General features: G+C 33.3%; 2 protein-coding genes across 2 annotated transcripts; both read right to left on the bottom strand.

The window, feature by feature from the left end:
• Positions 1–792: 792 nt before the first annotated feature.
• On the bottom strand, positions 793–4,745 carry LOC110723316 (floral homeotic protein DEFICIENS-like). The gene is made up of 7 exons (XM_021902666.1): positions 4,283–4,745; positions 4,035–4,101; positions 2,319–2,380; positions 2,099–2,198; positions 1,714–1,755; positions 1,554–1,598; positions 793–1,214 (listed from the first exon to the last, which is right to left on the bottom strand). The coding sequence occupies exons 1-7, from the start codon at positions 4,468–4,470 to the stop codon at positions 1,041–1,043; spliced, it is 678 nt and encodes a 225-aa protein (XP_021758358.1). The 5' UTR covers positions 4,471–4,745; the 3' UTR covers positions 793–1,040.
• Positions 4,746–14,054: 9,309 nt separating this feature from the next.
• Positions 14,055–15,202, bottom strand: LOC110723361. The gene is made up of 2 exons (XM_021902712.1): positions 14,345–15,202; positions 14,055–14,249 (listed from the first exon to the last, which is right to left on the bottom strand). The coding sequence occupies exons 1-2, from the start codon at positions 15,200–15,202 to the stop codon at positions 14,055–14,057; spliced, it is 1,053 nt and encodes a 350-aa protein (XP_021758404.1).
• Between the last annotated feature and the right edge of the window lie 8,447 nt (positions 15,203–23,649).

Raw genomic sequence — 23,649 nt, 5'->3', positions numbered from 1 at the left:
TTTGAGGGGAATTTTAGGGATAATTTGTACTCTTTGTTATGAGTTATGACTAAAGTAGCCAAAAGTTATCCTCCCAAGTGAATTTGAAAGCTTGCAAAATTGAAATAAAGAATGCTTCCTCGAGCTGAAAAATCACCCCTTCATCAATTAAGTTAGAATTGTCTTTTATGAATACTCCGATCCGAATATAGTAAAAAGGTCTAAGGAATTTTAAAATTATGCTTTTCTCCATGTATTTTATAGAAAATATTTTGATGACAAATTTATATATCTTGAATTTATTGGGGTAAATTCCATAATAGGAATATGAAGGGACTTGTTTAGAAGAAATGAATTTGATACCATAGAAGGGTATTTTCATCCTTATTGCTAGTTTTTTAATAGTTGGGCCAAACCTGGGTCAGGCCCAAACATGTTTTATATTTGCTAATTTGCTACCATCTAAAAATAGTAGTGTTTGTCTTCTTAGTTGATTTAATTTTAATTAGAGCAAATTTGTGAGTTAGAGACTTTTATCAATGGTAACTATAATTTTAATATTAAAAATGACCAAAAAAAATTCCTTAAATGTTTCAAGCCATTTTGTCCTCGCCATTCCTTGTGTCGTGGAATGTCATTTCCATATGATGTGATAACATGAGCTTTGTGCTAGGACACAACCCAATGTCATCTCTATTAAATACACTTATATATAGAGGTCCCAAGAGAAGCGAGATGCATAACATGTCACCCCTTAAACTCTTGACATTCTATCTCAACATATCACTCCTCAACAATATAACAACTTTAACGAGTCATCAACAAACATTCACCTGTATCTAGATAATATCTTAATAAGTATCCATCAACTTCTTACAATGATTCAAACAGCGAAACAACTCAAGTTCTGTCATTAGTTTTAGCTTCACAATAGCATATAAGTTACCCTGCAAACATTAGACTTACTGATCCATTAAAAACTACAGAGTACAAACACAAACTAGCTAATAGATCTGAAGTTGTTATGAACTCATAACATGGGACTGGTGATACTTAAAGCTTCAAAGCAATGTGTAAGTTGTTACACATGATCCTGACCCTGCACCAGCATGAAGATTAGGCTGACACGGCTGCAATCGCAAAGCAAGTATACGAGAGTCATCGTTATATCCAAGCACATGATTGTACTCCCCATTATCAACCAATCCATACTGTGATTCCTCCTTCGGAATATCCTGCCAAAATAAAAATTCATGAGTAACCAAGTAGAATTTCTGTACGTTCTGGTAGTTTTCTTTTAGCCATTCGAAAGCAGGAAAATGCAATTTGCATCAACAGAGAATGACTTAAACTTCTGCAGTCAAATTTTAATACACTTTAAACAAAAAAATCATTACGGAAGAGAAGAAGAACATTCAATATCATCAGAAAAAAAAGAAAGAAGAAGACAAACATATTCAGGTGATTATAGTGTAGGGAACTAGAGAAGCAAACAGACATTTCAGCAGAGGAAGTTAAATGATAATCGAACTTATTAAGGGTGTATAAGTTAAATTATAGTGTGATATGCTTACAAATTCTTGGAGGAGGCTCCTGTGTATTTCTTGACAATTTCGCCACTAGTACAGAATGCAAAAAAAGAAGGAATTATTCGTAATTAAATACATAGGCAGACAAGGATGAGAACATTAACCAAATTTTAAGAACGAAAGGAAATCATAAAATCGGACTGACCTTTTTCTTCGAAGTATCAATATTATTGTCAATCTTCTTAGTCTGTCAATTAACAAAATGGCAAATTCGTTTAATTTCAACTCACATTATGAATCTACATTGTGCTTAAATCAGAAGAATAGGTGAACAAACTATTCTAAAATCGAAACTACCCTGATTTTCTCAGTTCAACTACATTACATATTAGTCCTAAACTGATGCAGAAACCCATTCAAAACCATACTCTCTGATCACAGTTTTAAACTGATAATTGATATATGCTCATTTCAACTCGCAAATCAGAAATTCAAATGATCTCTACAAGACAACATAATATATAACATGGTAGAATAGACAGAAAAGTGTATTTTGTTTAGCTGAATACATGGATTATGAGAGTTTAGACCTTGCGTTCACGAATGACCTTAACAGCATTCACCATCTCATCTTCAAGACAGCGCAATTCATTAATATCCAAGTCCTCCAAACAATCTCCCATCCTTCGCCTACCAACATTATTAACCCACAGTTCAAACAAAATCAATGAAACCAAAATAATACAATTCATATATCCTAATAAGATGAGGAAACAGTTAAACTTCAACATGCATCAAAATAATCGTCACCTGATATCCTTTTGAAGCCCTCTATTTATCTCATTCAGCTCCTGCAGGTCTTTTTGCATTTTCTGCACATACATATAACCTGATCAAGCTCATAATTCTAAAGAGATAACTGCAAAGTATCGAGTTGGCTTTATAGTGCTTTTTATCTTTGAAATTGCGTTTGAGTAGAACTGTTGATCCTTCAAGTAAGAGTTAATCACTCAAGTACAAAAATCGAAGGCAATTTAGAATTATAGATTGGGGGACTAATAAATAAGAGCAAATCAGATCAAAGAAGCTCCCTTTACTGATCATTATATCTTACTTAAATGATTTTTTAGTAAAATCCTTACTAAAGACATATTCCATTAATCCCTCTAAAAATAATTGGCACATTGTTCCAACCCCTTATGTTAGTAGTATAACATGTTTATTTATTTATTACAAAAGAGCTTAATAAAAATTGGATCATCGTCATTAAGTAGAGGCGAATTGGAAACTTTATCATAATTCTATTATAATAGGAAATGTAACGACTTACTCTAGACTTTTTAAAAGACGGAAAGAATATAGGAAACTATATAATCTTGGTTTATTGATGGCTTGTATCCCCACTTGTCCATTTTAAACAAAGTTAAAGAGAAGATCTCTAAAGGGATTATCAGTTCGACTTTCAAATCATAATTGAATAAATCAGATTTTTTGCTACTTGTACATTGTTTATATACAAAGACAGGCTAATCACTGTCAGATCACAGGTTTATAAAAACAGACTAAACAGAGATTTTTCCTTAAGAAATACTAGTAGTCAATATAAGGCCAACAAAAGCTCTATACACATCTAGTGTAATTGTGTCTATTAAAGCCTTATATAAGTTATATTACCTCCCTGTGACTAGTAACTATACCCTGTAGCTCGAACCTACAATATGGCCCTCAGCAATGGGTTTTTGCTTGTAAAAGATATGGGCATCTCCAACTTATCCATTGCAGGCGACAACCAAGTCATTATCAACATCATTTGATTTCCCATTCGGATCTTTCTTTACCTATTTTGTTCTATAGTTTAGGTTTCTCTAAGAGAAGAGTCTCCTAGACACACCTTGAAACTCTTAATTTTTTAAAAAAAAAAGAAAAGAAAAGAAAAAGAAAAAGAACTACCCAAATGTGATAAAAATTATGAAAGAAAAACAAGGAGCCTTGTTAACAGCTTAACAAATTACCAAGAATTATCCTAAGTTTGCCAAAATCTTCACTTTACAATCGATTGCACCTTACAACTTACAAGGGACAACCAAAGCTATTTCTTTTTACTGATTTGGTCATTTGGAAAATGAGCTAAAAAATAGTTCGTTATGATTGTATTTTAATCAACATACAACTGATTGTACATAGAAAAATGCCCTAAAATTCTTGATATGGCCTATGCACCTTATAGATAAGATTCCAAATAATTCTTTAATGCACATATATATTATGAAAACTAGTAAAATATCAACAAGATTTAAGATACAAGACCAAAATAAAGATCTTCTTTTAAAGATGATGATTTTGAAGTCTAAAGTCATTTCACAAAATATTGAGCAAAACCCTAATTCCTAATTCAATATTAGTACACAAATTTCTATTGTTACACAAAAATCTAAATATCTAATTAACCAAAATAATGAAAGCAAAATCACCTAAAAATTTAATCTTGAAAATTGCATATAATTAGAATAAAATAATTTAGCAAACCTGATATTGCTTGGCCCAAAGATCAACCTCCTTAACCCTCTGATACTTATCATAAACCTCCTTGGGCCTGCAAACATTAAAAAAAAAAAAAAAAAAAAAAAAACCTAAAATAAATCAATAACTATACATCAACCTCCACAGTCCACACTGATATAATCATCTCAAAGCGACTTAAAAATTACATTATCAACGTGACTATTAACTCCGGACAATCACGAAAAAAAAAAAAACCGAAACAAGAAACATACGTGATTCCGGGGCTATGCTGTTCATGAAGCTTATTAGAGCTAGAAATCATAATGATAGAAACAGAAGCATCACAAAGAACAGCAAGTTCAGTAGCCTTCTTAAAAAGCCCATTTCTTCTCTTAGAATAAGTAACTTGTCTATTAGTTTGATTCTCTATTTTCTTAATCTGAATCTTTCCTCTCGCCATTTTTGATGATTTCTTTAGCTTAAACCTTTTTTTTTTTTGGGTTCTCTCACTAAATTTTATGCTGTTGTTGTTCTTTCTGAATTATTTTCTATGGTTCTAGTTCACCCAATTCTGAAAAGAAGTTGATGATAATAATTGAGGTAAATGAGGTGAGAAAGAAATGAGAGAGAATTTCCAAAAATGGAAAAGCTTGCTGAATTGGTGAAAGTTTTAGTGGGACTCTAAGAAAAAGATTCTGAAACATTATGCAGTTTATAATTTGGTGAATTGAATTGTCACCAGTTTTTTACTTGGTTACAACTTCTTACGTCTTGTATCCATCAATTATTTCTATGATTTGTAACCTATGCTACCAAAGGATTGTTTTGTTGTTGTTGTAGGCTTAGGTTAGACCTCATCATGAGTTCTATGGAGTGCCTAAAGCCCTAAAGTATGGGCACGCGAACGTGTCCATTATATATGTCGATAATTGTTCATCGTGCACTCACAACTTAAGTTCTTTAATTTTAATGGGTGTATCCGTGTATTAGAACTTATTTGATAAAATTGGTGATGGTTCAAGTAGTGATAATTGTTTGAACAAGTGTTTCTCTGGATATGAGTATATAACTTTTGGTTTGATGTTTGAGAAAATAGTAAGGACACCATAATATTTTACTTCAAACAACATTGAAAACGAATTAAAACCACTAGCTTTTCGTTTGGCATCATAGTGGTTTTCTGTTTTTTAGTTTTTTGTTTTTCAAAATCATATGATACATGTTATATAATGAATCAAAAATTAGTCAAACTTATTAAAATCATGATAAATTTGCAAACTTGCAACTAATAAGTGGAAACACCTATTTCTTATTTTTTGTTTTTGGTTTTTTGTTTTTTAAAAAATAGAAAACTAAAAACCATAAACGATGCCAAACAATAGTGACACCGAGCATAACTTTCAACATTAATTTTAAAAGAACTTTCTTACAATAAGTTTTTCTAACTTATTTTGGCCGAACTTGTCTTACACTCATTCAGTAGTCATTCTCATATACACGGCATATTCCTTTATTACAGTCACAAATTCATTCTAGTCTACTTAGCGAAGTTGAACTCGAATATAGCTAATACAATATTTTTAATATTTTCAAAAGTGTTGGACATGGCACAAGTTGGACAAAAGCTTTTTGTCATGCTAAGAATGCTAACATTAGAATTTACACGAAGCCTTTAGCTTAGTTTATAACTTTATACCAAACACCAACCATCCAATTATTTCATAGAACTTCTCATCAGAAAACTGTAAAACGTCTTCTCAAGTCTTTATAACTCTACTAATACATCAATTAATTTTGTATCACAAAATAAAAACAAGGATTTTTTTTAAAATAACCACCCCTCAAATCACTCTATTTTAAAATAACCACCCCCTTTTTTGAATATTTTAAATAACAACCCCATAAAATAAATAAAGTTAGAATTCACCACCCATTGCCTGAGTCCGGCCAATTTTACGTCGAGTGGGCCCACATAACAGCTATTTTTTTCATTTTATATACTCAGAGCCTCGATTCTTTTTCCCTCACTTCATTTTCACCAAAAACGGACATAAAAAAAATAAAAATCTCTGAAAAATCTCCATATTCTCTGAAATTCTTCTGCAAAACAAAGGAATCCTATCAAGAATTAATCAAAGAAGCTAATTCAAACAGTTGAAGCCGGAAAACAGGTAATTGATTAACATCCCATATCTTTCGTTAGTTGCCCAATTTAATGAGTAGAAATCCAATTGTTCGGGTAATTGCTGCTGATTATATATTCAATTATTCATTTAATTGTTCAATTGTTGTATGCGACAGTGAATAGTACCCAAAATTGAGAACTAGGGTTTACGAAAATTAAATTGGGGATTTGTTGAGTAATACCTAATATTGGAAATTAATCAAACTTGTTAGGTATGTATGTGTTGAATGATTGTCAGAATTTCTTTGGTTTCAATTGTAGGTGATATAATGACTCTGATAACCTCATCAACCTCCAACACAAAAGAAATGTAAGTGTGGAGTACACTTGCCAAGCTTACTTCATGGACTCCAGAGAATCCTGGGCGCAAGTTTAGAGCATGCAAGTTCTATGATCCAACAACTGAAACCAGAGGGTGCAAAAGCTTTCATTGGGTGGATGAAGACGATGGAACAGCGGGAGAAGAAATTCAATACTAAGGCTTGGAGTAGGCAGAGCATTAGTTACCTAGGGGAAATCGTGAAAAAAGAATAGCAAAAATGATATAGGTGGGCCCACTTGACGGAAAATTGGCCGGACTTAGGCAATGGGTGGTGAATTCTAATTTTTTTTTTTTTTATGGGGTGGTTATTTAAAATATTCAATAAAAAGGGGTGATTATTTCAAAATAGGGAGATTTGAGGGGTGGTTATTTCAAAAAAATTCTAAAAACAAACACATCAATTTATTTAAACGGTCATTTTTGTAAGACCCACAAACAAAGAAATTAAAAAGGGAAAATGAAAATTACAAATTAAAGAACGAATGAGGTAAGCTATACGGATTTGTACGTACCCATCATTTGCTTACCTTTCAAGCTAAGTTCATTTCAATGCTTGATTGGTGAAATTGGGCCCATTATTATTTATTAACTTCCATTTATTTTCTACTATTTATAAAATTTAGTTGTATTCCAATTCTAAACCTTTAATTGTTATTTGTTTTGGTATTTGATTACAACAAATAATCTAACAACTACAAGAACCACTTCTTTTTAGCACCAAATAAAAAAAAATTGCAAACAAAGTGAGAAATTTTGAAATAAACAAATTTTATGTCGAAACTTCTACTTAATTATTACCTTTTAATACAGTTGATTTTTTTTGGTGTTTAGAGAGTCACAATAGGCGGGGGTGAGAATCAATCCCAGAATCTCCTGGAACTGGGAGGGAAAGCTCTAACCACTTGAGCTATCCCCCTCTCTCTTTAATACAGTTGAATTGATAGATTGAGTAACTATTGTTGGAAAAATACCTGTTGAAATCAAGAACAAAGACAAGAAATACCGTTATAATTGATCAAGATCCGTCCTCATTCGGTTGTGCCGTGGTTTGGAATCCACTGTCTTGGAAGCGAAATACGCCACCACCGGTACAGATATCCTAGTGACGCACGTCCCCTTAGTTTTACAGAACGACCTTCGCAATCCGTGTATCCGAATTCGAAGGTTGGAATTGCTCAAGAAATGTTCAGATCTCAAAGGCTAAGTTTGTGTTTTGTGTTTAGGGTTTCAAAGAATGAATAATCAAATGATTTTTGGTTAGTATATATATATATATATATATATATATATATATATATATATACACACACACACACACGTGAGAAGATTGAAAGAAAAAAGGAAACAAAGCACTCAAACCGCCTCACTACACTCGACAAAACCCGCCCCCGCAGGAAAACCCGCGTGTTTGTCCCGCGGCCTCTTACGGCAACTCATCGAAACTACCCGCTCGCGGGAAAGCCCGCGCCCACAACCTATGCCCATGCGACCACGAGACGGAGCTTTACAACTCACACATATCCAAGTTCGGGTTTTGACGCTTAACAACGAGGTAATAGAGGAAGGTATTAACAAGATTGAGCATGGCTAAAGCACAAAGGATCACAAACCAAATCATTCGGATGCATTACAAGATTTCAACAATCCCCACTAATCCATACGAATCAAATAACATGAAATCTGAACAGTGAATAAAAGTCTTAGTACTTAAATGCTAGTATCCGAAGATTTTAACTAACACATTTAGTGCACAAGGTTTTAAACATTTTCCTAGTGAGTATCTTAAGATTTTAACTCCTAGGAGCGAGCAAGGGAACTTGGAAACACATACCTTGACTTTAGAGCTTAAGCAATTCTGCAAATTTGGCTACTCTTGGGAACTAATAAGCAATTCTCCCTAGAAGAGCGTTACTCTTCGTACTCATGCAGGTGTTGCCTGTGAACCGAGCTCATTGCTTCTTCGAACGTTTTGGGATCTTCATCTACAACCTGAAGGCAAACCATGACCTTATCCAAACCATCCTCACCTTCCATCTTAGTTAGGAACACTGTAAGGAAATCAGGGCCAAAAGTTGCTTCTGTTCTCTTCCGTTTACTTCTCCTAGGCTAAGTTAACTCCTCAGTCCTGGGATAAGTTTCAACCTGCTATGTAGACAAAGGAATTGAAGAAACATTGTTAGTAACATCAATTTTCTTCAAAGGGAACACTTGTTCGAAGAACTCTACATCACGGGACTCGCTAATGACATTGTCACCCAGACTCATAAACCTGTAGGCAGGCACTGTTCTTAGCATATCCAATAAACACTGTATCAAACGTTCGTGAACCAACAGTCGACCGTTTGAAGGAAGGATATCCCACCTTTGCCAGACACCCCCACACTTTCAAGTAACTCAGATTCGGGGCATAACCTTTCCATAGCTCGTATGGAGTCTTGTCTAACTTCTTGTGAGTAACTTTGTTCTGAACAAAATTTGCTGACAGTACAACCCCCCTCCCCCACATGTTGTCTGGCAACCCGGAACTCAAGAGCTTGCATTTATCGTCTCCTTTAGAGTCCTACTTTTCCTCTATGCGATCCCATTCTGTTGTGGTGTGTACGGAGCTGAGATCTCATGAATAACGCCCTCAACTTCACACACGCCCTTAAGGAAAGTTGAGCCGTACTCTCCTCCTCTGTCAGATCGAACCCTTTTAATTTTTTGACCCAACTGATTTTCAACTTCTGCCTTATGCACAAGAAACTTGGACTCAGCTTCATCCTTTAACCTCAAAAGATAAACCCTGCAGTATATAGAGTAAGCATAAACAAAAGTAACATAGTATCGTTTGCCACCTCTACTCTCCAAGTTCTTAAAGTCAGCTAAATAAGTGTGATTTAGCTCTAGCAATGCTGTTTCCCTTTTTGTGACAGACTTGTAAGGTTTCTTCACAAACTTAGACTGTGCACAAAATTCACATTTTTCTAGTCCATCTAATGACATATTTAGGAGCAAATTTAAACGCTTCATACGTTTCAGTTTGGTAGCACCAACATGACCCAATCTAGCATGCCATAAATCAAAGGACTCAACAATATAAGCAGAAGAACTCTTATTAATTGAAGATTCAGTTACAATTTCAAGAACAAAAAGACCCCCACTAAGGTACCCTTTGCCAACATATTCTCCTCCATTGCAGGTTAATACAAGTTTATCAGCATCAAAGACTAACTTAACTCCTACTTTGTTAAGCAAAGCACCATAAATAAGGTTCCTACGAAGAGAAGGAACATACAGTACATTGTGCAGGGCCAAAGTCTTTCCCGAAGTCAACTTGAGCGTCACCTTTCCTCTCCCTAGCACTTCAGAGCTGCTAGACACTATAAGAATCAAGTCGAATTCCGACGGACACGTAATTCTGTCGGAATAATCGGAATTTCCGACGGATTTATTTTCCATCGGATATTTCCGAGGAATTCAAAAATTCCGTCAAAAATTTCTGACGGATTTTTCAGTCGAAACACTAAATTTTCGACGGAATTTATATCCGTCGGAATATTCCGACAGAATTTCCATCGGAATCTAATTTTTTTTTTAAAAAAATACCAAACCCTAAAATAGCCAACCCCCCCTCACTTCATTTTCGCCTCTTCTTTCCCCTTTCTCCTCCCCTTTCTCTCTCCTCTCCTTTCCTCTTCTTCTCGATCTCTCCTTCACTCCTCCTCCTCCTCTTTCTCGATCTTCTTCTCCTTCTCCCTCCTCTTTCTCTTGTCTTCTTTCTCTTCTCTCTGTCCGTCCTTCCTTCTCTCTCCGTCAACAACAACATCGACGCTACAACGTCAACACCAACAACAACGGCGCTGACAACCACCGTTGCGAGCCACCCATTCTCAAGGTTTTTGTTTTGTAGATCTAGTTTTAATTTAGGTTAGATTGTAGATCTAGTTAATTTTATATGTAATTGTAATAATGTTAATTATTAGATAATTGTATATTTATATATTTCCTTTAATTTTTGTTGTTTAATTATCGTTTTTTTTATTTTTTTTATGAAATTCTAATTAAATATGTAGATCTAATGGTTTTGATTTTTTTGTGTGGTATTTTTCGATTTTGTTGTGTTAATTTTCGTATTTTTGGGCTAATTTTTGTTTTTTTGGGGTTAATTTTCGATTTTTTGCGTTTTTTTTTTTTTTGCTAAGTTTCGTTTTTTTTGGGGTTAATTTTTTGTGTGGTGGTGTCGGAGGTGGTGTGTGAAGGTGGGATAGGGGCTGGTGTGGTTGGTGTCAGTGGTGGTTTGTGAAGTTGGGGTTAATTTTTGGTGGTGTCAGTGGTGGTGTGTGAAGATTGGTTAATTTTTGGTGGTGTCGGTGGTGGTGTGTGAAGGTGGGATAGGGGCTGGTGGGATTGGTGTCGGTGGTGGTGTGGTTGGGATCTGTGTGCAGTGGGGTCTGGTTGGGTGGGCTAGTGGTTGGTGGTGTGGGCGGCGGCGGTGCAGTTTTTATTTTATTATTTTTTTTAATAGGATTTTCCGACGGAATTTCCGTCGGACTTTTCCGGCGGAAAAATATTGTAACACCCCCAAATCTCCCTCTACGGAATATGTAGAAAATACGTATAAATATCGTAGAGATAGATTGGGGCGTATAACCGCCGCGTGATAACGCAAGGCTTATACTTTAAAATACTTTTGCAGCGGAAATTCTTTATTCTTATTAATAAACTTTAAATAAGACTTGTTCATAATTTGTGACACAAAACGACTCCAACTTTTCCTAAGCTAGGTGAAATTCCCGTGGACTCCCGTATGCATCAATCAACTTCCACCTGAAACATTCACCTGCTTACCATAAATGGTAAACAGGGCAAAGCCAAAACAAAAGCACGTATTAGCAAATTATGCTAAGTAGATTATGTGTAAAATAAGTAAAACATAATTTAAATCATTTAAGTTTAATTCAAAGAATTCCAATGCCATACTCATGTAAGAGCTTTTCCAATTCAATGCTTTCAAGACAAGTTTAAAACTCAATCGATTACGTTCCAAAACCATTTCCTCACTAAGTGTGCACACCCCCAAGTGGTTTACTTTATAATCAAAGGCCAAACTTGAGGAAAAACTAGGTCATGCAAAGTCCATAGTCTTCTCTAAACCATTCCCTAAGTGGGATTCAACATATCGATTGATTTGTTTAAAAACTCGTCTTTAAAAATCCATCACACTTACATAACAACAAACATGCAAATCATTTCCAATAATTTTCCAATCACAATTTAAGGTCCTTTTTTATTTAAATCCAAATCATTTAATTCAATCCGTCATGATTTCATAATTTAGTACGGAACATAATATCATAAATTCATACGAAACATAAAGCATGATTTCATACGGAATGTAATAAAATATGATTTGGTACGGAACATAATAATTTATAGACTCATAATAAATCATAGTTTTATACGGAACATAAATTATAGTTTCACAATTAAAATTTTATACGGAATAAATTATAATTTCATACGATCATAAAAAAAAATGTAGTTCCATAATCAACTTTCGAAGGTATCAAACCACATAACGTACCTTTATTCCGAATATCAATCAACACTTCGCACTTTCAAAGTTCAATCACGAATACACCTTGCAATTAACATAACCATACGGTTATCACAACATCTTTAGACATAAACCCAAATCTAATGTGCATGGACTATAAAACTCTTTTAAAAATAATACTTTAATATAAAATTGAAACTGTGAAATAAGTAATTATATTTTAGAAAACTAACCATGAAGAAAATAAAGGAATAAGATTAAAGGAAATTGAATTTGCGTTGCAAAGGATAGGCAGAACTTGCAGAGGTCATAACTCCTTTGATATAACTCCGAATTGGGTGATTATTGAGCCTAAACTCAAGGATTTTTCGAGAGGAATAATATTTTGTGAAATAGAAAAATCCAAAAACTGACCAGAAGTGCCCAAAAATTGGCTCCAAAGATATACGGGCAAATTTTCTTATAGAAAAGAGGAAAAGAAAAATAGGAAAAGTTTGAGGGAAAAGAAGAGTTAAAGAAAAGAAGGGAATCGAGTTTTTAGTGTGAAGAATATGAGAGGTATGAGGGGGGTATTTATAGGTGTTTAGGTGATGGGTTTATGACAATTTAGGGTTTATGATTTAAGGAAGTTTTGAAGAATAGAAACTAGGGTTTTAAATGTATGGAAGGATATTTGTTTTATTTGATCATGAAATTTAATTTGGTAGGTTTTGAGCTTGGAGTGCAAGTATAGAATAAGATCAAATAATTTTTAGATTTAAGAATAGAAATAAGGAAATTTAAAGGATTTTATTTTTAATAAAATAAATTAAAAATCCTTTAGAAAATTCATGAGTGGCCGAAAATATTGAGCTAAATATTGTTCAATATTTTCGGTCCTCTTATGTTAGTTTAGGGATTTTGTAAAATAAGTTATTTGTCTAAAATTCATGATTCAATAAAGTTTATAATATTTGGAAGAATAAAAATCAATTTCTTACTAAATTATTGGGGTGGCCGAAAAAATGGCCTATTAAATCAGATTTTTATTATGTAAAATCAAAATACCATTTTATTAGTTTAAGAAATTATTTTATTTCATAAAAATAATTAGTTTAGCAAGATATTAAATAAAAATCAGATTTTTATTATGAAAAATCCGAAAATAACATTTAATTAGTTTAGAAAATTAATTTATTTCATGAAAATAATTTACTTAGAAGGATATTAAATAAAATCATATTTTTATTTTGTAAAAATCCGAAAATAACATTTATTTAGTTTATTTTATGAAAATAAATAAAATTAGATTTTCACTATGAAAAATCCGAAAATATCATTAGTTAAGGAAATTAATTTTATTAATTAATTTATAGGTATATTTCCTAAAAATAATTAATTTGGAAAGGTATTAAAACAATTAAGATTTTTTTTTATATGAAATCCGAAAATACAATTTAATTAGTTTAAGGAAATTAATTTAATTAATTTATTTTAACCGAATTAATATAATTTCGGTTTATCTATTTAATTTTTGAGAAATCAAAAATACTATTTATAACATAGGTATAAAATAGTTTCATTTATTGGATTATCCATTTTAATTAGTTTTGTAAAATTATAAGACAAATGATTTAGGCGCCAAAATTTAAATATCATTTTGGCTCCAAAACTAAAATACTCTTTAGAAAAATAATTAATTTAGAAAAATACGTCAAAATACGAGACTAAAATACTCTTTAATTTAGAAAATACCTTTGAAAAAATACGGGGTATTACAAATATCCGTCGAAAATTCCCGACGGACTTTTCCGGGCCAGAAAATGTCTTCCGACAAAAAATTTCCGTCGGAAAACTTGTTCCGACGGAATTTCTATCGGAAAAGGTGGTTTTTCCTACAAAACCTCTTTCGACAACCGCTTCCTACGGAATTTCCGTCGGAAACGGGTTTTTCGACGGAATTTATGTCGAAAACGGGGTGTTTCTGACAGATTAATTTCGTCAGAAATAATCTGTTTTCTAGTAGTGAGAGTTCCCCATATAGACTTGTTCACCTTCCTTGGCTTCCTCCATACTAGCAAACAAATCTTTGTTGGCACAAAAGTGTTTGGAAGCTCCTGTGTCAACAATCCATTCAGTGTTATTCTCTACCAAGTTGACCTCAGAGACTATCGCAGCAATCACATCATCATCCTCATCCTCAGCTACATGAGCCTAATTTTTGAATTTACCTTTCTTCCCATTCTTGGCTTTCTGATCATTCTTGCCCTTCACCTTGCAGTTCACAGCGAAGTGTCCCACTTTGTCACAGTTCCAGCATCTAGCATTGGCCTTATCAATCTTGCCTTTAGGCTTAAGGTTATCCTAATATTTTTTAGATTTCCCCTTGGAGCACGATTGTCACCAGAATTCCTTTCATTGTCAGAATTAAGTTCTACTAGATTAGCTTTCACAACTAGCTCATTTTTCGTCTTGGAGTTTGAGTCTTTAAGCCGATTAGCCTCTTCAATTTTCATGCGACTCACCAATTCTTCGAGGGTTAAATCTCCTTTCTTATGCTTAAGATGATTTTGGTAATCAGACCAGGAATCAGGTAATTTCTCAATCAAAACATTAGCCTGCAGGATCTCACACATCTTCATACCTTGAGCAAGAATTTCAGCAACATAATTTTCATACACATGGACTTGATCCATGATAGGTTTCGAATCGACCAACTTAAAGTTCAACCAATTTCCAGTCACACACTTCTTTTTCCCGGCATCATCAACACCATATTTCTTTTCTAAAGACACCCACATCTCCTTAGCAGATTTCATATTAACATGCAAATCAAATATGTTATTTTTCATGTGGTTCAGAAGATGACCCCTAACAAACTTATTATCACGATCAAATTTCTTGATTTCAGGTTCATTAACAATAACAGTAGTGGTGCTCTGGCTAGGGTCAGATTCTTTATTCCCAGCAATAGGAGTACTAGGAATTTCAATCATAGCATTGGTTTGAACAATAGGTTTTGGGGCATCCTTAAATAAAACATAATCAACTTCTACTTGTTCAAAACCAATCAACATTCTTTGTGACCATCTCTTATAATTAATTCTATCAAGAGACTCAACCTTAGACAGATCTAGGTATAAACGAGTTTGAGAGTTGCTATTCATGATATCAACAGATCTAATAATGTTATTTCGCTTCTAAATTGTTGGAAAAATACCTGATGAAATCAAATAGGTGTCAGAAAAATGGTGAGAATAAGGGACTTCATAGAAAGCATATGTATCATATATACTTATCTTTATCTGATGGGACTTCATTGTTTTAATTTCTGTGAATTTTCAATAGTTTATACACTATAAAAGAACTTTTTTGTAATGCTGTTTTTTCACAGTAACTATTTGGACTAGTATCTAACAAATTTTTTCTAAATGTTTACAATGCAAGGAAGGTTTAAACTTTGGAATGACAATGGAGTGTGCATTGGTACAACAAAGTAAAAGAATGCTCCCACAAAAGTATTGAGCAGGAGAAGTCTTTGAAGCACAGAAGAGGAAACTGGTGGATTTATAATATCCGCAACGTTCAAAAATCTGGTTCAAATCCTTTTGTTCTTGTAATATTTATAAAATTTTTGATTCCATCTGATAGTAAGATAATAAAGCCAATTTGGTTTACCCTTGCTAGTTGTTCAAAAATCTGATTCAAATCCTTTTGTTCTTGTAATGATCAGGCTTAGTCCTATGGATAATGCAATGTTAATTGTAGATTGGATGTAATCTTATAATTATTAGGTTTCACCGGACTATGAATTTTAGTTATTAATTCAAAATATTTTATAATTATGATTTTTGATTAATTAATTATTTGTTATTTCTTTTTTTGTAATTTTATTGAATATTATAAACTTTATAATTGTCTTGAAAAATGTTGGTACTATTACAGGTTCTTGTTAAAATTAGATCTTGTTACCAACGAAATAATTGGTCGTTAAAAATCATTATTTTTTTTTATTTTTTTTTTGTCGTTGGATATGCATTTTACAAGGGATTATTTGGTCGTCATTGCCTAATATAGGTCATCGTTAATAGAATATCAACTAACGATGAACCCTTTATTTATTGTTAATGGTTAACGACGGAATGATACATGGTCGTAATTATTTAACGATGAACATCGTCGTTAAAACCAATAACGAGGGAGCCTATTACATCAAACAAATGACGAACTTATTTTGGTTGTTATAAGTATTAACGACAGTTTTTTGGGCTTTTAACGACGAAATAATTCGTAGTTAAAAACTCTTTTTCTAGTAGTGTTACTAGATTTCAACAATTATTGTCTATTGGAGTGAGATAATTATTTCAAAATATCTTCTTAATTTATTATGCGATGTTACAAATCATACAAATATATAAACTCAAATTGAAATTATGAAATAAGGCATACCATGCACACAATATGATTAACATCATAAAACCGTTTCATTATTTTCATACAAAATTTGTATAGTCATCAACTTTTCGTGATTAAAAAAATTATACTTTACACCCCAAAAAAATCCAACATGAAACTATAAAATAATTATATGTTGTGATATTCTTGCTCAATTCGCCGCGGCACTTATTTTGACTTTTCTTCTGATTAAATATTGTTGAGTAGTTAGTTTCATCAATTAAACAAATTGATTCTCTAATAAAAAAAAATGTAAAAAATAATTAAAGATAAACAAGTTGATTCAACGTAGGTTATTTGTTGTTGACTTTTTTGATTTCCATGATTTGTCTAATCAATTTTTCTTCACAAATAAAATTAATTCGTGCATGCTTGAAAGATTGAAAGCTACTCACTTATTCACTTCACTGGATGTAACTTAATCTACATTAAGTCAAGCAACTAGATCATAATCATACGTAAGATAATTAAAATAATATGTTTGGGATATTTCACTCATTTTTTAATTCATTATTTACACAATAATCTCATTATTCTCAAATCTAATGTATGCATAATGCATAGGTTTGGAACTTCTTAGATTGACATATTCTAGCTGATCGATCGAGATGTTGTATGTAAAATTTAACATCGTCCTAGTTCAACCAAACAACGACTTGAGTCAACTGATCGAGCTGAGTATTGTACAATTTCATAATACCAAACCACATAGTTAATATATAGTTAAGACTATATATTTAAGTCTTACATAAATCTAAGACACAATCTTTCGTTAGCTCAACATGTTAAATGGTTTGGTTTACTAACCCATGCAGCATGCATTCTAGGATCCGAGTATAGACAAAACACATAAGGCATAATATGATTATGACATTTTACAGATTTTTTTTTACACTATTTAATTAATTTACATTATCACATCTCTTTACATGAGAGACCTTTGGGCTTGAAATGTGGATGCAGCATGGGCCTTTCGCATACGCAGCGATTTGAACCCGTGACGTTTGTGTCACGCTGACTTCGGTACCATGTTAGAGGACTAATTCAACCAAAAACTTAAGTTGATGGTTAAGGCTCAGGAATATGTTTTATACTCTATCACAAATCAGATTAATATATTCTCCAAATTTATTGGATTATTTGTTTGATGTTATTTAACAGTATTAATTATTAAGCTTGACGATCCTCGTTGCCTTAAATGTCAATTTCATGCCAAAGAAAAATTTAAAGTAAATTCTCTACTTAAATCTGCCAAATTGGCATGCAGATTGCAGAACAGCTGGGAAATCATGACTTAATTGTCCTATGTTTTGTTTGCATTTGGTGTAATTAATAAACTAGTACTCGTATAAAATAATTGTAACAAGATTTTTTAATGACCCAAACATTTAAATTTGGATAAACATTGAGATTTGTCTATATTAATTCAAATTGCTATTGACAAAAGTATCAATATTAAAGTTCAATTCATTATATTATCGAAGAGATAATAGAGGATTAAACGCATTAGTAGACCTGTGCATTTCAATATTCAAATATAACTTAAATAGTAAATAGTATACTATCCACTTTTTACAAAGCACCTTGAAAGTTTTCGATGATTTGTCATTTGTGTACATGTATTATGTATTTAATGGGGCCAGTGACGAATCTAGGAACTTCAATAAAGGGTACAATAGTAAAAAAGATTATGCTTTAATAAATATTTGAAAATAATGCATGCACTCAAGTAACACTCCTAACTAAATTATGTATACTTCGTGTATAGTTGCCAGTCATATGTTAGAAATCTTAGAATCACTCGAAGAAACTTAATACTCGTACACATTATTAGTCCATGATGGTGCCTAGAGGAGTATGGTGTTGAGGACATAGGTAGGTTGTCTGTAGTTAGTATGCATAGCATACCCAATACTTTGTAGTCTTGGTTTGTAGGGTGGTCCTTGTGAGCCTTTATGCCTTTACCCAAATAATTAACCATTTACTTTTTCTATATGTAGACGCAACTCCAATTAGGAATGACAAGTTGACAACGTGTCAGATTCGAAACAAATGTTGAATAGTCCTCCTACTACTCAAATTAGATTTATACTCGGTATTCAATTGTTAAATACAGGCTTGAACCGTATTCGTTATCAAGAGAAAGAATCCACTTTAAAAGATCATGGAAATTTCATCCTAAAATTATATGGCAATAGGAGGAGTAGTCCTTTAACCTTATAGAGTGTTTAAGGCTCTCTTATTTTCTCGATGTGGGATATTTACATGTGTTACTTGGGAAGTATATACTTTAACACTCCCCCTCACATGTAAGGTCCCTCAAATTTCGTCTCATGTGATATTTCATGTGCTAGAGCGCATTTTTTTCACTCCCCCTCACATGGACCCATTCAATTTGGGCCAGTGTACTCATTATTCAAGCTATTTGTGGATCTGGCTCTGATACCATATTAAAGGGTCAACTCAACCAAAAACTTAAGCTGATAATTAAGGCTCAAAAATATGTTTTATACTCTATCACCAACAAATAATGTTTAAGTTTGCGGTTCTTCCTTGACAGAACTAGAATAAAATTTGTTTATAATGCGAAATATAGCCTATACAACTTAGTTATGGTTGATTATTTAATGTCATTCTTTAGAGGTACGTGGAGAAGAGTGGCTTCTTCTCACGGTGCTCACTAGTCACTACGTCTCAGGACTCAAGTCTCAAATGGTTGGATGACTTCATGAATTTTTATTTTTATTTAATAAGATTGATTAATAGATAATAAATCATACATCATATATCTTAAAAGAGATTTAAATATATACTTATATAACCTAAATGTACATATATATAACATACACGTACATATATAACAATTGAATCAAATTACTTCCTTTTAATGAAGTGCAATTCGATTAATCGAACACACTTCATATCCTCTTTTACATAGTTGTGTTTTATAACTTTCTTCAATGATGGGGTCTATCGACTTATTGTAGCCATAAAAATGACCACTAACTAGTCTTATTCAACTTATTGTTTTACGTATATATTATGGTTGATATTTTAAACTCAAATATATTACAATTTTATTAATTTTGTCTTGGAATCATGGAAGAATGACGAATGCATGGGTGTGACTTGCACTCAACTATCTCTCAATCTAAATAATATGGTTACGAGGTGATTCAAATTAAAGGTTAAAATTTATTTCATTAGCTCTTTAAAGAATGATGATCACAGGCTCATATTTTATAAGTATTGAAAAAGTTATGCCTGTACTACGAAAGTACGAAGAAATGTCCAAAGCTACAAGTTTTTGCCCATCTGTCTTTCGATGAACATTAGGGAGTCACCTTAATATTTCCCGTTTTCAATCCGATTTATGTTTTTTTTTTAATCCCTACGTTGTTTCCTATTTTCATGGTTGGTTCACAATGGATACAACGAACATTATTCTTTGTAGGATATACAATTAGGGTTTCCTTATAATAACACTGCACAAATAAAAGAAACACTTTAGTGTACAATAATTAGAATCGCATAAATTATTCAGGCCAATATGTAACTCTACTCATTTTGAGAGAGAGATTGAGTTTGTATGAGGAGGAGTGGCATGTCTCCTCTATTTTACTCTATTTTGTTCCTCTGTAAATCTTTCATGTCGATTGAACCTTGTATATCTTTCATCATTTTTACTTTTATTTTCTCATATATATATTCCAATTCTAAACATTTATTTTTCGTACAAACCAAACCCATAAGTCCACAACTCAAATCAATCAATTAATCCGCCTTAGTATAATTTTACAAAAAGTAACAACCCATAACATCATTTGTGGACACCACTTCATTTACTTCCTTGTAATAGCTTCATTACGCATATTCGTGGATCATGGGATACAAAAATTAATTAATTTGATGATGACGAAGGAACAACCAAATTGCATCCAACTGAATAGCTAGCTTGTGGTACAAAGTACAAACCCTACGAATGATTTAAATTTGGTCCCAACAAAAATCTTACCGACACAAGAAAATTTGAGGCACCTAACTAAGACACAAAGCAACTTCGAAATTCAACAAATTTTGTGCTATATACCCTAGCTAATTAAAAAAACCCTTTAATCTTATTAGTCCAAATGGTGAGTTATTGTATGTTACATGTTATATTGTTATGCACAATTCAATTTGATAATGTAGGCCAACAAATTTAGATTTTTCACGTATAATTTAATTCTCTAATACCATTGTTAATTAACATTAGTACATTACTCATTAATCAATGATATAATATGTACTTAAAAGGTTGGTAAGATAGTATACAACTAACTATATATAATACACGTCTAATTAAGATTGTCTTCTGTTAAAATAGTTTAGTATTTTAATCAAGTTATGGAGTTTGATTTGTACTGCGGCCTTGTACGATCTGTTGAAGATGTGTAGTAAGTATTTTTATTTTATTTTTTTGGTAGTGGTAGACTGGTAGTTGTGTTTTTGATGCACTATGAGATCTATGCATACGATTGTGAGGTTTCTTCTCGAGCCTTCCTATAAGATGGGAATTGATTTAGATCTTTAATTTGAGTGAAATGTATAGATAATGTGATATTCGTGTACTAATTAAATATAATAATCAGCCCCGTCTGAATTGTATGAGGCTCGCCACACCTTGTGACAGGTTGTAAAAGAACAAAGTAATCCTGTAATACTGACAAGTAACCCCTATAACACTAACAAAGTAACCCCTGTGACATTGAACGAGTAACCCGGCCCTATGACACTGATAGTAACCCTTGTAACATGGCCGAGTAACCCCAATAACATTGACGAAGTACCTTGTAACATTGACCGAGTAACCTTCTATAACACTAACAAAGCAACCCTCATTATGACATGGCCACATAGTGTCACATATAAGAATTTGTGTTTGACAATATCTTATTCTTTTTATTAAAGAAATAATAGGAACTTGTTATTACTTTAAGATGACAATATATAGTTAGATCTTATTAGATGCTCGATTTGCTCATTTCTACTTATCAAAAAAATTATTTAAGTTACATGAGCATGATGAATATTTGCTAGTCACTAAAAATGTTGATTTAGATCTTTCATCGAAATCTAAACCAAAATTTCGAAAATTCAATTGAAATTACATATAGAGTTTTCCTCACTTTGATCTCCGAACCTGAATTAGCCCAAAGGGTGAATCGGGTGGAACACCAAAAAAAATGTACTCATCTTCTCATACTCCGTGTCAAATTTAACCTTGAATTTATGAAAAAAAATTCAATCATACCCTAGACTTATCTTATTTGAATTTTTTAACATAAAAAAAAAATAAAAAAAAAACAACTTAAGATTATCTTATACGATTATAAATTTATAATGATCCCTAGAATTATCTTATCTAAAATTTATTAATCTGAAAAAATCAAATAAGAAAAATAAAGTCTATAAATTTATTTTGAATATGTAGTATTCAATTCATTACTAGTGTCGTTGTTTCCGTCGACGTGTGCATGTAATATTGTTAGAATATATGCTAATATATTCTAATATTGTATATATTTAGTTTGGTAAATGTATATATCTTTGCCTAGTTTGTAGCTAGTGAGTTTCCTAGTTTATCTCTTGTAATTGTGTATTTATATTCACGGTTAAGCAATAAGAAAGGCAACCGATTAATCACTTTCATGGTATCAGATTAGAGTTTCAATCCTTGGTTTCTTTTTCTCCCTGACAATCGGCCCTCCTCTTCTTTCTTCTCTTATTCCGCTGCATATTCATCTCCATGGCTGAAACACCCAAGTACCACCCAGCCTTGGCCATCACAAACGTGAAGTCTCTCATCCCAATCACGTTGGATGCCGACCATGGTATGTACCACTCTTGGGCTGCACTTTTCAAAGTGCAAGTTAGGGTTCACGATCTTCACAATCACATTATTTGTCCTACGGAGGAGGAAAAGGCAGCATATAAAGCTTCTAAATCAGCTGATCTTGCCATGTGGAAACGATTAGATGCGGTCATCCTACAATGGATATACGGTACTATTTCCATGGACCTTCTCAATGCTATCCTTCTCAAGGACGATACCGCTCAGGCTTCTTAGGCTCGTCTCGAGTCCATGTTTCAAGACAACAAAGCCTCTCGAGCCTCTCATCTCAAACAAGAGCTTGCTGACCTCGACTTCGACAATTTCTCGTCCATTGATGGTTATTGCATGCAATCACATCAAATCGCTTGTTGATCGTCTTGCCGATGTTGATGCTCCGATTCCCAATAGTCGCCTCATTCTTAAGATGACCGCAGGACTCCCGGAAGCTTATACAGGGACGGTGGATTTTATTCAGAATCAAGAACCATTGCCTACTTTTGAGAGCTGTAGATCACGCCTAAAACTAGCTGAGCGGACCATCAAACACCGCCTAGCTAAGGAGGGTGGATTTGTTAAGTCACACCACTTGCTGGGGTCGCGGTTTCTATTCACCATTCTAGGCGGCCTCTGCCATTTATCATCAGTTTCGTTCACGCTGAAGATGTGAGATCTTAAATGGGTGAGTGGAGTATATTGATCGAACCTCCCGGCTCGTGCTCCTCGTTTTTGGTTAGATCTTCTGATTCCCACTGACCTATCTGCATCTCTGCGACCTTGTTCAGCCCTACTAGGCTGATCCATCTTGCTGTGTTCTCATCCTGGATGACTTCAGCCCATTTAACTGGGTCATTGTGTGCTCTTCTGCTCAACATAGCTTTGTCGGTCCTATCTTCCTTTATGAACTCGTGCGCTTTTCCTAGCGCTTCAACCAGTGTCTTAAGACTTTTTCGTCTCATGTATGCTCTGAATGGTGAGCCTGGTAAGAGACCACTTTACATTGCCAGCAGGGCTACCTCCTGGCTCATGTTTGGGATGGTTGTTGCCTCTTTGTTGAAACGGGTAATGAAGTCCTACAGAGGTTTATCTTTTCCCTGAACCAATGACATCAGCTCGGTAGTCATTTTAGTCCGATCTACTAGTGTGAAAAAGTGTTCCATGAACATCTGATTCATCTTGCTGTAAGAATAGAAAGATCCTTTTGGAATGGCTCCGTACCACTTGGTAGTCAGTCCTTCCAAGGTCGGTGGAAATGCCTTACACCAGACTGAGTTCGTTATGGTGTAT

Source organism: Chenopodium quinoa, unplaced genomic scaffold (genome assembly GCF_001683475.1).
Source record: "Chenopodium quinoa cultivar QQ74 unplaced genomic scaffold, ASM168347v1, whole genome shotgun sequence".
In the NCBI taxonomy this organism is placed as follows: domain Eukaryota; kingdom Viridiplantae; phylum Streptophyta; class Magnoliopsida; order Caryophyllales; family Amaranthaceae; genus Chenopodium; species Chenopodium quinoa.
This window is presented reverse-complemented; position numbering and strand designations above follow the sequence as displayed.